A 13,959-nucleotide genomic window follows, 5' to 3' on the forward strand; every position below is an offset into this window, starting at 1 on the left:
TCCAGCCACTGAACCTAAGAGGGGAGGTTCAGTACTCCCCTACAGTACTTATCTTACAGAAGATTAAATGTCATAACGAACATAAAACATTTTGAAAAATGCCTGACAAACACTTTAAAAATGCTAGCTATTATTTCTACTAATACTTCTTCTAGAACTACCACATCACAACTATCCAAAAAGTAGATTATACTTCCCTTTCAAAAGGACAAAACTGAAGATCAGAGAGGTTAGGTAACCTGCCCTAGGGCACACATACCATATATGGCAGAACCAAAATTTGACCCCAGCTCTGTAGGTCTCTCTTCCTATAGAGCCCGTTCCTTTTCCATAATATTTAATCACAAATAGGAAAGACACGTGTGACTCAAAGGGCTTGCACTTCACAATAGTTGTAAATAAAAAACTAAATATACGTTTGGCATATTAAGAAGGAACCGGGAACTAAGTCAAAAGAGACTTTAGGAAAATGTATTTGTCCTCATGGGGTGTTTTTCTTCGTTTTGGTATATTTATCATAGACTTTTAGACAATTTGTGAAATTTTTATTAATTTATGTTTTTGTTAGCATTTGCTGCATGACTATCTTAACAGTACATCTTATTTTGTTGTGTTTTTAAAAATTTTGCCATTATTTGAATCAAAGGAGTCAAATAATCCCCTACCCAAAATGACACCTGCAATGTGGTACTTGTTATAAAAGGGAAAGATTCTTTCCCAAGGTCATGTGAGGTAACGTTCTTTCGCTAACAGGCTACATCTGTCAAACTTCAGATGGACAGATCAGAACCATAAAAAATGAAGATCATTACAGCCAGTTTTTTTAAAAAAGGGATGGAGCCATCTTAAAAAAAAAAAAAAACGCAAACCACCCAGGGTGTTGAATGGCTAAATGAAATATTTTACTTGATCCAAGTGGAATGAAATAGAAAGGATAGAAAGGATTATTTATATCAAATTTCACCTCCCCAAGTCTGAAAATAGTAGAAGGTATTTGAAGAGAGTACAGTGCTACTGGTTTCACCTATGCACTTAAAAGGAATATGAGGGGGTGTAGCACATGCTATTAGTGGACCTTACCAAGTCATCAGAGGAAAGATACAACTTGATTATTTCATTCTTTTGGGGGAACCCTTCGCTAGCACAGGCAAAGCGTTTCTCCGTATCACCTAAATAACACAAACATATATATATATTTTTTTTTTAGGTCACTAATGAAGAATTTCCATTAAAAGAACCATATTTTTTAAACAAAATATTTTTTAAAGTATAAGAATTATAATTGTATATTTTAAATTCACATCACTCTAGATAAAGTTTAAATCTTCCACTTTATTTTTTCATTTTAAAGATACAATATCAGGACACTAAAAAGAAAGGTTTGACTGAGCACTAAAATAAAATATAACATGTGCTAGGCTATGATACAGATTTTCAGAGGTGGCCAAAAACCAGTTCTTCACTCTTAAACTCCTCAACCTTGGTGAACATATAAAAGGGACAGAAGTTGGAGATTGGAGTGAATTTATGTTTTGATAGAGAGCTACTGATATGACTCCTCTCCCCAAAGGGTGGGAGTGTTGGGAGGAAGATCCCTCCTTCTTATCTTGTTCTAAAGTGAGTCTCTCTGGGAATTCCCTGGCAGTCCAGTGGTTAGGATTCTGTGCTTCCACTGCAGGGGGCATGGGTTCGCTCCCTGGTCAGGGAACTAAGATCCAGCATGCTGTGGCATGGCCAAATAAAATAAAATAAAATAAAAGAGTCTCTCATAGACAGCATAGAGTTGGATCATGTGTGATTATTTGTTTTTGGTTTTGATCATGTATTTTTACCCATTCTGCCAATCTCCCAGTTTTGATTGGGAAATTTAATCCATTTGTAGTTAAAGTGATTACTGATAAGGAGAGACTTACTTCTATCATTTTGCTATTAGTTTTCTATATACCTTATAACTTTTTTGTCCTTCATTCCTGCATTACTGCCTTCTTTTGTATTTAGTTGATTTTCTTTCTGTAGTGAAACATGTAAATTCCTTTCATGTATATTTTATAGTTATTTCCTTTGTGGTTACCATGGGGATTACATTTAACATCCTAATGGTATACTACCCTAATTTGAATTTATAGCAGCTTAACTCCAATAACATAGAAAAACTCTGCTCCTTTAAAGCTCCATCCCCACTCCTTTCAGTTGTTGATATCATAAAATTATACCTTTAAATATTGTGTGCCCCCAAAACATGAACTAATAATTCTTTTGAATGCATTAGTCTCTTAAGTTATGTAGAAAACAAGATTTGGAGTTACAAACAATGATAGTAACTTTTGTACTAACAATTTTTTTCTTTAGAATGTATTAGTCTCTTAAATCATGTAGAAAATAAAAAGTGGAGTTACAATCCATTGTTACAATATAATTACCCACATATTTACCTTTATTTCTCCCTACGGCTTCAAGTGACTGTCTAGTGTCCTTTCACTTCCCCTTGCAGGACTCCCTTGAGCATTTTTTACGTGGCAAATCTAGTGGTAACAAGCTCCCTCAGCTTTTGTTTACCTGGGAATGCCTTAATTTCTTCCTTACTCTTGAGCACAGTTTTCCCAGATATAGGATTCTTGGCTGACTGGTTTTTCTTTTAGCAATTTGAATATATCAGTCCACTGCCTTCTGGACTCCAAAGTTTCTGATAAGAAATCTGCTTATTATCTAATTGAGGATTCTTTGTGTGTGGTTATTCACTTCTCTCTTGCTGCTTTCAAGATTCTCTCATTTTCTTTGGCTTTTGAAAGTTTGATTATAATGTGTCTTGGTGTAGGTCTCTGTCAGTTCATCTGACTTGGAGTTTGCTTAGCTTTCTGGATATATATATATATTATACATATTTATGCCTTTCATCAAATTTAGGAAGTTTTTAGCCATTATTTCTTCAAATAGTCTCTCTGCTCCTTTCTCTCTCTCTTCTGCTGTTACTCCCACAATGTGTGTTGGTCCACTTGATGGTTTCCCAGAGGTCTCTTACACTCTACACTTTTCTTCAACCTTTTTTCTTTCTGTTCCTGAGACTTGATAATTACAGTTGTCTTATCTTCAAGTTGCTGATTTTTTTCTTCTGCCTGCTTAAACCTGCCTTTGAATCCCTCTAGTGAGTTTTTCATTTCAGTTATTGTACTTTTCAGCCCCTGCATTTCTTCTTGGTTTCGTTTCAGGTTTTCTATTTCTCTATTGATACTTCCATTTTGCTCATACATTGTTTTCTTGACCTTCTCCACATCTTCTTTGGTTTTGGAAGCAACTTTAACATGGTTGTTTTAAAGTCTTTGTCTAGTAGATCTGCCATCCAATCTTTCTTCAGGATAATTTCTGGTGACTTATTTTTTTCCTTTAATGGGCCATACTTTCCTGTTTCTTTGTATGTCTTATAATTTTCTGTTGAAAACTGGACAGTTGAATGTAATAGTGTGGTAATTCTGGAAATTAGATTCTGTTCATTCCCCAGAATTTGCTTTTTTTGGTTACTGTTTTTGTCTTTTGGGTTTCTAAAAAATTGTTGTAGGCTGTCTCTGTATCAAGGATCAACCTCAGGTGTAAATTTAAGGTCTTCTTAGGTCTTTTATGAGCCTGTGTCATTTTTCCCTGGGCATGTGTTGTCACTTTGTAATTTATCCCCTTAAATGCAGTTTTTTTTGTTTGTGTTTTTTTTGATAGTCTTTAATGTATGGCTCCCAAAGAGGAAAAACATGAAAAATGAAAAAGGGGGTAAAAAGGGCACTGGCCCTTTAAGTTCCTTGAAAATCTGTTCAGCTGAGGGAGAGGAGTTTGCAACAATGAGGGGAGGTACAATAACAATGGCTGCCTGCCTCGTTGCATCTCTGTGATCAGAAGCAGCAATCAGAGTACAGATCCTCAATACTTGGAAGACAGGGTCCTTTTTGCCCACCCTAGCTTCTGCAAGCTGTGTGTGACTGCTCCAGGAACACGTGCACAGCTGCATGCCATGAGGCTGAGGGTGGGGCATGGGTAGTTTCTACTGTGATAAGAGTTGACAATGACTGAAATTAACTGCAACTTACTGTCCAAGCCTTCCCCTAGAAGTTGTAAGCCTTCAGCAGACTCCAGAGTTCCAAAAAAGTTATATCAGACAGATTCAGCCAGTGCAGTTGTTGTCCAGTTGGGGAGGCAGATTTCTTGTGCTTCTCACTCTGCCATCTTCCCAGAATCCTCTATCCCTTCTCCTTATCTTGAGTTTGAGGAAAGAGGCTGTGATGGGACCACTCATCAATGTCATATGTATTCCTCTAATCTGGGGCATAAATTCGGGCTCCTTCTTGGAAAAAGGCAGGACTTGATTTGATGAAGAGGATAGGCCCTATCCCTTACTAGACCAGCATAGCTATTTTCACAAGAATCCTGCTAAGTTATCTTAGAGAGAAACCCCCCTCCCCAACCTTTTTTTTTAAAATTAATTTATTTATTTATTGTGGCTGCATTGGGTCTTTTGTTGCTGCACACGGGCTTTCTCTAGTTGCAGTGAGCAGGGGCTACTCCTTGTTGCCGTGTGCAAGCTTCTTATTGTGGTGGCTTCTCTTGTTGCAGGGATTTGTGGCACACAGGCTCTAGAGCACAGGCTCAGTAGTTGTGGCGCACAGGCTTAGCTGCTCCGCAGCATGTGGGATCTTCCCAGACCAGGGCTTAAACCCGTGTACGCTGCATTGGCAGACGGATTCTTAACCACTGCACCACCAAGGGAAGGCCCCCCCCCTCCATCCTTGATATCTAACCACTCTCAATATCTACTCAAATTCCTCATCCCCTACCATCCACCCAAATGGTCATGCTGGCCTGCCCTCAGCAAGAATACTGTTTGGTTAGCTGAGCAAGAATCCTCCCTACTCTTGATGTCTCCTCTTAGTAATTTTCCATCCAAAGACACAATTTCCCCCACAATGAACCTGCTCCTTGGCTATAAATTCCCACTTGCCTATGTTGTATTTGGAATTGAGACTAGTTCTATACTGAGATCTTTTTTCCTCAATTGCAATAGTCCCTGAATAAATTGTAGTTTTACAGCTTTAAATATTGTCCAGCTCTGTTTTTCTTTGTCTCAATGAAGTTGAAGCCAGATGCTGCAAAAGTACTGAAGGACATCAGAGGTAAGGCTAGATGAAGGGTGACTACAAACATCTTTTGTAACAAACATGGGTTTTGGTGGTATACAATGGCAAAGTACTTCTTAAAAAACTGTACAAAGATGAGTAAGGGATATTTTTATATTACTTTTTAAAAAGTGTTTTAAATTTTCTGACCCTTTTTTTTTAAACATCTTTATTGGAGTATAATAGCCTTACATTGTTGCGTTAGTTGTTGCTGTATAACAAAGTGAATCAGCTATACCTATACATATATGCCCGTATCCCCTCCCTCTTTCATCTCCCTCCCACCCTCCCTATCCCACCCCTCTAGTTGGTCACAAAGCAACAAGCTGATCTCCCTGTGCTATGTGGCTGCTTCCCACTAGCTACCTATTTTACATTTGGTAGTGTATATATGTCAGTGTCACTCTCTCATTTCTTCTCAGCTTACCCTTCCCCCTCCCCATGTCCTCAAATCCATTCTCTACGTCTGCATCTTTACTCCTGTCCTGCCCCTAGGTTCTTCAGAACCTTTTTGTTTTTTTTAGATTCCATATAAATGTGTTAGCATACGGTATCTGTGTTTCTCTTTCTGACTTCCTTCACTCCTCTGTATGACAGACTATATTCTATTGACAGTAATATTCCATTGTATATATGTGCCACATCTTCTTTATCCATTCATCTGTCGATGAACACTTAGGTTGCTTCCATGTCCTGGCTATTGTGAATAGAGCTGCAGTGAACATTGTGGTACATGACTCTTTTTGAATTAAGGTTTTCTTAGGGTATATGCCCAGTAGTGGGATTGCTGGGTCATGTGGTAGTTCTATTTTTAGTTTTTAAGGAATCTCCATACTTTTCTCCATAGTGGCTGTATCAATTTACATTCCCACCAACAGTGCAAGAGGGTTCCCTTTTCTCCATACCCTCTCCAGCATTTATTGTTTGTAGATTTTTTGGTGATGGCCATTCTGACTGGTGTGAGGGGATACCTCACTGTAGTTTTGATTTGCATTTGTCTAATGATTAGAGATGTTGAGCATCCTTTCATGTGTTTGTTGGCAATCTGCAAATCTTCTTTGGAAAAATGTTGATTTAGATCTTCTGCCCATTTTTGGATTGGACTGTTTGTTTTCTGGATATTGGGCTGCATGAGCTGCTTGTATATTTTGGAGATTAATCCTTTGTCAGTTGCTTCATTTGCAAATACTTTCTCCCATTCTGAGGGTTGTCTTTTTGTCTTGATTATGGTTTCCTTTGCTGTGCAAAAGATTTTAAGTTTCATTAGGTCCCATTTGTTTATTTTTGTTTTTATTTCCATTTCTCTAGCAGGTGGGTCAAAAAGGATCTTGCTGTGATTTATGTCACAGAGTGTTCTGCCTATGTTTTCCTTGAAGAGTTTTATAGTGTCTGGCCTTACATTTAGGTCTTTAATCCATTTTGAGTTTATTTTTGTGCATGGTGTTAGGGAGTGTTCTAACTTCATTCTTTTACATGTAGCTGTCCAGTTTTCCCAGCACCACTTATTGAAGAGGCTGTCTTTTCTCTGTTGTATATTCTTGCCTCCTTTATCAAAAATACGGTGACCATAGGTGCGTGGGTGTATCTCTGGGCTTTCTATCCTGTTCCATTGATCTATATGTCTGTTTTTGTGCCAGACCCGTACTGTCTTGATTACTGTAGCTTTGTGGTATAGTCTGAAGTCAGGGAGCCTGAATCCTCCAACTCCATCTTTCTTTCTCAAAATTGCTTTGGTTATTTGGGGTCTTTAGTGTTTCCATACAAATTGTGAAATTTTTTGTTCTAGTTCTGTGAAAAATGCCATTGGTAGTTTGATATGGATTCAATTGATTCTGTAGATTGCTTTAGGTAGTAGAGTCATTTCCACAATGTTGATTCTTCCAATCCAAGAACATGGTATATCTCTCCATCTGTTCGTATCATCTTTAATTTATTTCATCAGTGTCTTATAGTTTTCTGCATACAGGTCTTTTGTCTCCCTAGGTAGATTTATTCCTAGGTATTTTATTCTTTTTGTTGCAATGGTAAATGGGAGTGTTTCCTTAATTTCTCTTTCAGATTTTTCATTATTAGTGTATAGGAATGCAAGAGATTTTTGTGCATTAATTTTGTATCCTGCTACTTTACCCAATTCATTGATTAGCTCTAGTAGTTTTCTAGTGGCACCTTTAGGATTCTCTATGTATAGTATCATGTCATCTGCAAACAGTGACAGTTTTACTTCTTCTTTTCTGATTTGGATTCCTTCTATTTCTTTTTCTTCTCTGATTGCTGTGGCTAAAACTTCCAAAACTATGTTGAATAATAGTGGTGAGAGTGGGCAATCTTGTTCTGTGCCTGATCTTAGAGGAAATGGTTTCAGTTTTTCACCATTGAGAACGATGTTGGCTGTGTGTTTGTCATTTATGGCCTTTACTATACTGAGGTAAGTTCCCTCTATTCCTACTTTCTGGAGATTTTTTATCATAAATGGGTGTTGAACTTTGTCAAAAGCTTTTTCTGCATCTATTGAGATGATCATACGGTTTTGATCCTTCAATTTGTTGATATGGTGCCTCACATTGATTGATTTGCATATATTGAAGAATCCTTGCATTCCTGGGATAAACCCCACTTGATCATGGTGTATGATTCTTTTAATGTGCTGCTGGATTCTGTTTGCTAGTATTTTGTTGAGGAGTTTTGCATCTATGTTCATCTGTGATATTGGCCTATAGTTTTCTTTTTTTGTAACATCTCTGTCTGGTTTTGGTATCAGGGTGATGGTGGCCTTGTAGAATGAATTTGGAAGTGTCCCTCCCTCTGCTATATTTTGGAAGAGTTTGAGAAGTATAGGTGTTAGCTCTTCTCTAAATGTTTGATAGAATTCACCTGTGAATCCATCTGGTCCTGGGTTTTTGTTTGTTGGGAGAGTTTTAATCACAGTTTCAATTTTGATGCTTGTGATTGGTCTGTTCATATTTTCTATTTCTTCCTGGTTTATTCTCAGAAGGTTGTGATTTTCTGAGAATTTGTCCATTTCTTCTAGGTTGTCCATTTTATTAGCAAATAGTTGCTTGTAGTAATCTCTCATGAATCTTTGTATTTCTGCAGTGTCAGTTGTTACTTCTCCTTTTTCATTTCTAATTCTGTTGATTTGAGTGTTCTCCCTTTTTTTCTTGATGAGTCTGGCTAATGGTTTATCAATTTTGTTTATCTTCTCAAAGAACCAGCTTTTAGTTTTATTGATCTTTGCTATCGGTTCCTTCATTTCTTTTTCATTTCTTATCTGATCTTTATGACTTCTTTCCTTCTACTAACTTTGGGTTTTTTTTGTTCTTCTTTCTCTAATTGCTTTAGGTATAAGGTTAGTTTGTTTATTTTAGATGTTTCTTGTTTCTTGAGGTAGGATTGTATTGCTCTAAACTTCCCTCTTAGAACTGCTTTTGCTGCATCCCATAGGTTTTGGGCCGTCATGTTTTCATTGTCATTTGTTTCTAGGTATCTTTTGATTTCTTCAGTGATCTCTTGATTATTTAGTAGCATATTGTTTAGCCTCCATGTGTCTGTACTTTTTACAGATGTTTTCCTGTATTTGATATCTAGTCTCATAGAATTGTGGTTGGGAAAGATACTTGATACGATTTCATTTTTCTTAAATTTACCAAGGCTTGATTTGTGACTCAAGATATGATCTATGCTGGAGAATGTTCCATAAGCACTTCAGAAGAAAGTGTATTCTGTTGTTTTTGGATAGATTGTCCTATAAATATCAATTAAGTCCATCTTGTTTAATGTATCATTTAAAGTTTGTGTTTCCTTATTTATTTTCATTTTGGTTGATCTGCCCATTGGTGAAAGTGGGGTGTTAAAGTCCCCTACTATGATTGTGTTACTGTCAATTTCCCCTTTTATGCCTGTTAACATTTGCCTTATGTATTGAGGTGCTCCTATGCTGGGTGCATAAATATTTACAATTGTTATATCTTCTTCTTGGATTGGTCTCTTGATCATTATTTAGTGTCCTTCTTTGTCTCTTGTAATAGTCTTTATTTTAAAGTCTATTTTTTCTGATATGAGAATTTCTACTCCAGCTTTTTTGATTTCCATTTATCTTTTTGAAATGACAAATGGCTGTCAGGAATATGCTGACACATAGTTTCAAAAAGTAAATCAGGACTCAGTCTGTCCATCCAAACTGAAGGTTCATTTGAACAATGAACATTAAATTAAATACCTTAAAAATGCATGCTGTGGAGAGAGCATTTTGAATATAGGCAGCTGGAAATGTTCACATTAGTATGTGATTTTGTTACTGGAAATCTCATAAATATATCATCTATAATAACTGTCATATCTGCAATACTTTAGAAACTTGAAAATGGAAATTTTTTTTACTTGATTTAAATATTTCAAATGAATTTCAATGAAGTTTGGAACTATTTGCTTAAAATGGAAAAAAGTTGATTGACATACAGAAAGCTGGAAGCTATCTAAAATTTTTTCAATAAAAACCTTTACAAAGTTGATAGATGGGATTGAAAAATGAGTATCATGATTTATTCATTAAGCCAACATGCATTTATCCCATTTATATATACAAAAATTTGCGAGATATATTTTTAATATAATAGCTAATTAAAGTCAAATACCAAAATAAATTGAATTAGAGCCAGATATTCAAATCTCTATAAACTTTGACTCCAAGATTTAAAAACAAATATTTACATCACATTTTCTCACCAAAAATCTTAAAATTTCAAAGAATTTTATGATGTTGATCAGTATAGTTTATAATAATTTTAAAAGATTATTTCATCCTTTTTCATCCCCTTTTAATTTCTGGTTTTTGTGTAGGTTTACAAGGTACACAATATATTAGTACAGTAGTACAAGAAAAATAAATAGAAAATATTAGAGAACCAAGCTTACACTTTTTTTTTTCAACTGTTGCAATGCATGACCAAAAAACTGACTTCATGACTGAAGATATGGTGTAAACTACTGTCATCGTCTTCTGTCTGTTCTCTCTGCCTCCCAACTTTCCCTTCACCAATCTACTTTACATAATGCTGCCATATTAATCTTCCTAAACTGTAGCTTTGAGATGTTACTCCCCTACCCAGTCATCTTAAATGACTTTCCAATGAATATAGACTAAAGCCCAAATTCCTTAGCTTGGCATTCAAGTACCTCTATAATATAAGCCAGTTTCCTATCTTTCCAGAACATTTTACTTCTTCTATTCCTTCATTCAAGTCAGAATGAACTATTTACTGCTCCCATCATGTTCTGTGGTTGCCTACCTCTACGACTTTATTCATCACTTACCTGATGTTGTCTTTGTAGGATGCTCTTCCCCATGCATGTACAGACATTTGGGGGACAAATATGGATTGATATCTTTCATACAGTGTTTTCTCTGACTCACTCCATCCCCTGCCCCAGTTGGAAGTACATTCTCCCTTCTCTGAAATCTCATAAGTTTGCCAGTGACTATCCAATCTTTGGTTATGTCCATACTTGTGTAATATATTCTCTAGTGGAATATAGGACCTAGAACTGGTTCATCTCAGAACTCACCCAATTCTGCAACACACCCATGTGTAGAAGAGAGCCTGAGTCTCTCCAACCACTCAGTCAACAATTTTTTGACCATCAACTATATTCTGGTAGATCCAGTTCAGGATACTACAGAATCTATACAATCTGCACAAATGGAGGTGGATTTGTCTTATTCCTTTTGCAAAGTTTTACACCATGAAAGTCCTATTGGGCAATTTAATCCATGTATTAATTTCAGAAAATTCTCAGTCTATTAGCCTATAATTCAGTTTACAATTCATCGTACATGCAACCATTCATGGAGGAAAAATCAAAAAGATCTATCCAAATAATTCAAGTTTCGCAAATATAAAATGTTCCTTAAAATTTAAATATTCTATGACTTATAAGTAATGAAATACTATAACAAAAGAAAAGTCCCGATGTACACAATGATATTATTAGAAACCTCTGGACCAGAGTACAATAGATAATACCTGGGAAAAACTGGAAGATAAGGTAAAGAAGAAGTACTAAGAGAAAAATATTTTAACTGTTAGTGAGGAAGGGGTATAAAGGGGAAGTCTTGAGAAGATATTCTCTATTTTAGAGAGTAAAAAGAGTCTGAAACTTACCTTTATTATATGTTATTCCTGATGAAAAATCAAAAATGTTCAAAAGTAAAATCGTAACATATAAAAGTGGCAATTCCATCTGTTGGAAGAAAAAAGAATTATTTCCATTCAATTACTCTGAAGATACTTTTTAGTTCCTTTTGCTATAAACAATGGCATAGTAAAGAAATCATCTCTTCTTTGAATTAAAAATATTTCTCATTTTGTGACAAAAGCAGACAACAATTGACTAAGCTCTACACTTACTCCTTAACTGGTATTAAAGATATTTATAAATATAATTATTGCAAACTAAAGAGCTGTGTCTCAGGGTTTTCTGCAAATGTTAGAAAGGCATGATCAATTCTACATCTGTGTAAAACACAACCTCACTTGATACTCAGGATGGTACAGTTGTACCTTGATCTGAGACTGTGACAGCATTGCTCTTGGGAGAGACAATCCATGTGAGTCCTGAGCACCCCTGCACATCCTTGCTGTGTGCCAGGAATGCAAGGCCCTTTTCTCAGAGTTGTGTTTGCAGCAAGCAGCCTTGAGGCATGAGGTAACATCCTCTGGACAAGCACAGGCTTGTTTCCATGGTGAATCTCCCAGCTCCGTGTTCTTCTCCTGTAATGCACACCACTATGTGTGTTAGCAAGCATCCGTCATGGGCTGAATTGTTCCCCCCTCCCATATTCATATGCTGAAGTCCTAAACCCCAGTATATCAGAATGTGGTCATATTTGGAGATAGGGTCTTTACAGAAGTAATTAAGTTAAAATGAAATCATTAGGGTAGGCCCTAATCCAGTATAACTGGTGTCTTTATAAGAAGGCGAAATTTGGACACACTCTTGTACAGGTAGAAGATGATATGAAGACACAGGGAGAAGGCAGCCATTTACAAGCCAAGGTGAGAGGCCTGGAACAGATCCTTCCCTCGTGGCTCTCAAAGGGAACTAGCTCTGCTAACATCTTGATGTTGAAACTGAGCAGGACCCTTTGGTACCCACTCACTTCGTTCGGGACTCTCTGTGCCCCGCATCTCTTGAAGTATAAGAGGTTTCTCCTGACGTCTTCAGGTTTCTCCCGAGTCTCAAAAGGCTGGCTAAAGAGTTAATGATTAGGAAAATGTGAACATATAATAATAAAGAATAACTGTTGGGCCAGGGAAGTAAACTGGTAACAATTTAAACAAAAGATCATCCATATAGCAGAGTCACAGGACCTTTAGTTCGTCCATTAAGGACATAGATAACAATGTCTGAAGCACATTCCTAAGTTGTTTTTACAGAAACTAGACTCCCACCAGATGGAAACAGCTGACCATAAGCACACAGACCCCAGACCAGTTGGGATCAGAAAGTTGATGATGTTGACTCTGGAAACATCACCCTGTTACCTCACTGCCAATCAATCAGAAGAATGTCCACGAACTGATCAGGCACCCCTGCAACCCACATCCCTAATGGTGCCTTTAAAAACCCTTCCCTGAAAGCCATCAGGGAGTTCAGGTCCTTTGAGTACTAGCTGCACATTCTCCTTTCTTGGCACCCTGCAACATACGTACTTTCCTTCACCACAACCCGGTGTCAGACTGGCTTTGCTGCACATCAGGGAAACCGACCCAAATCCAGGGTCGGGATAATCTCAGACTTCTAAACTCCAGAGCTGTGAGACAATAAATTTCTGTTGCTTAAACCACTCAGTGTGTGGTACCTTGTTAGCCCTAGTAAACTAATACAGCATGAGAGTCCATGGGACTAGGGTGGGAGGAGGGAGGGAGGAAGGGGACATGGGGAACTGGGGTGAACATCATGTTGACAGTGACTACTGCTTTTGCTGTGAGTGATAAAGTCCTACATCTCTGACCCAGGAGTCTGTATCTTTTGCCAGCACCCAAGAAACAGTAACAGACTGACTCGCCAGCTATAGGAAGAGTAAATTCCAGATCCTTTGGGGTTCCTGACAACTGCTGAGTAAATTAAATTTAACTGATGTTTTTCTTCCCTCAAAATTGATTTTCTTGATTCAATACATTTAACTGACAGTAGAAAGCTCAACATTTGTTGGATTTTGAATTCCTCACCCTTATCACATGGTTAGGGGAGAAATTGTTTTTTAAGTGCATTTTTTAGTCATCTAAGAAAACAACTTGTTTTCACAAGGTAAGAGGAAATAAATGGTCCATCAAAATTACATCTGCACGGTGCTAGGCTCAATATTATTTTTGGTATAAGAATGAAGTTAACATTAAATGGAGAAGTTACCAGAGACAAACTTTGAAAATAGTGCCCTTACCAGGAAAATCTTGTATTATTTTGCTAAACATTCAAATTAAATGACATAACACCATTATTAGAACCCATAAGCTTTCCTCATCCCTGAAATACTGTCTGAAATGTATTATATTCCAGGACCCCAGTTTGGATGACGTCTTAATAAGTTATCTTCAAAGTTGTTCCAATTCAGTTCTCTCAAGTAAATATAAGAAGATCTCTAATTTCATTTAAGTGGATTTGACTGTACCTGTCTTTGAGTCAAAAACTAAAAACTTAATTTGAAAGGCTTTTAAATGCTTTCATTAAGGAAAGGAAACCCAAGAGAGCATATTTACGGACAAGACAGCCAAGGAGTGATCTTTGAACACTGCATGGCTTTGTGCTA

The 13,959-nt window shown here is 36.9% G+C and overlaps 1 protein-coding gene across 1 annotated transcript in view; it reads right to left on the reverse strand.

Annotated features, from left to right (window-relative positions):
• The window catches only part of CATSPERB (cation channel sperm associated auxiliary subunit beta), a 128,332-nt gene extending 116,474 nt beyond the window's left edge, over nt 1-11,858 (reverse strand). The window contains exons 1-3 of the mRNA XM_029236149.1: nt 11,711-11,858; nt 11,312-11,390; nt 1,081-1,169 (exon numbers count right to left, since the gene is read on the reverse strand). Of these exons, the coding sequence (XP_029091982.1) occupies nt 1,081-1,169; nt 11,312-11,390; nt 11,711-11,782 (240 nt within the window). The 5' untranslated portion in view covers nt 11,783-11,858. The remainder of the gene's footprint in view (nt 1-1,080; nt 1,170-11,311; nt 11,391-11,710) is intronic.
• Between the last annotated feature and the right edge of the window lie 2,101 nt (nt 11,859-13,959).

Source organism: Monodon monoceros, unplaced genomic scaffold (genome assembly GCF_005190385.1).
Source record: "Monodon monoceros isolate NGI ecotype Baffin Bay Population unplaced genomic scaffold, NGI_Narwhal_1 Super_Scaffold_21, whole genome shotgun sequence".
NCBI classification, from domain to species: Eukaryota; Metazoa; Chordata; class Mammalia; order Artiodactyla; family Monodontidae; genus Monodon; species Monodon monoceros.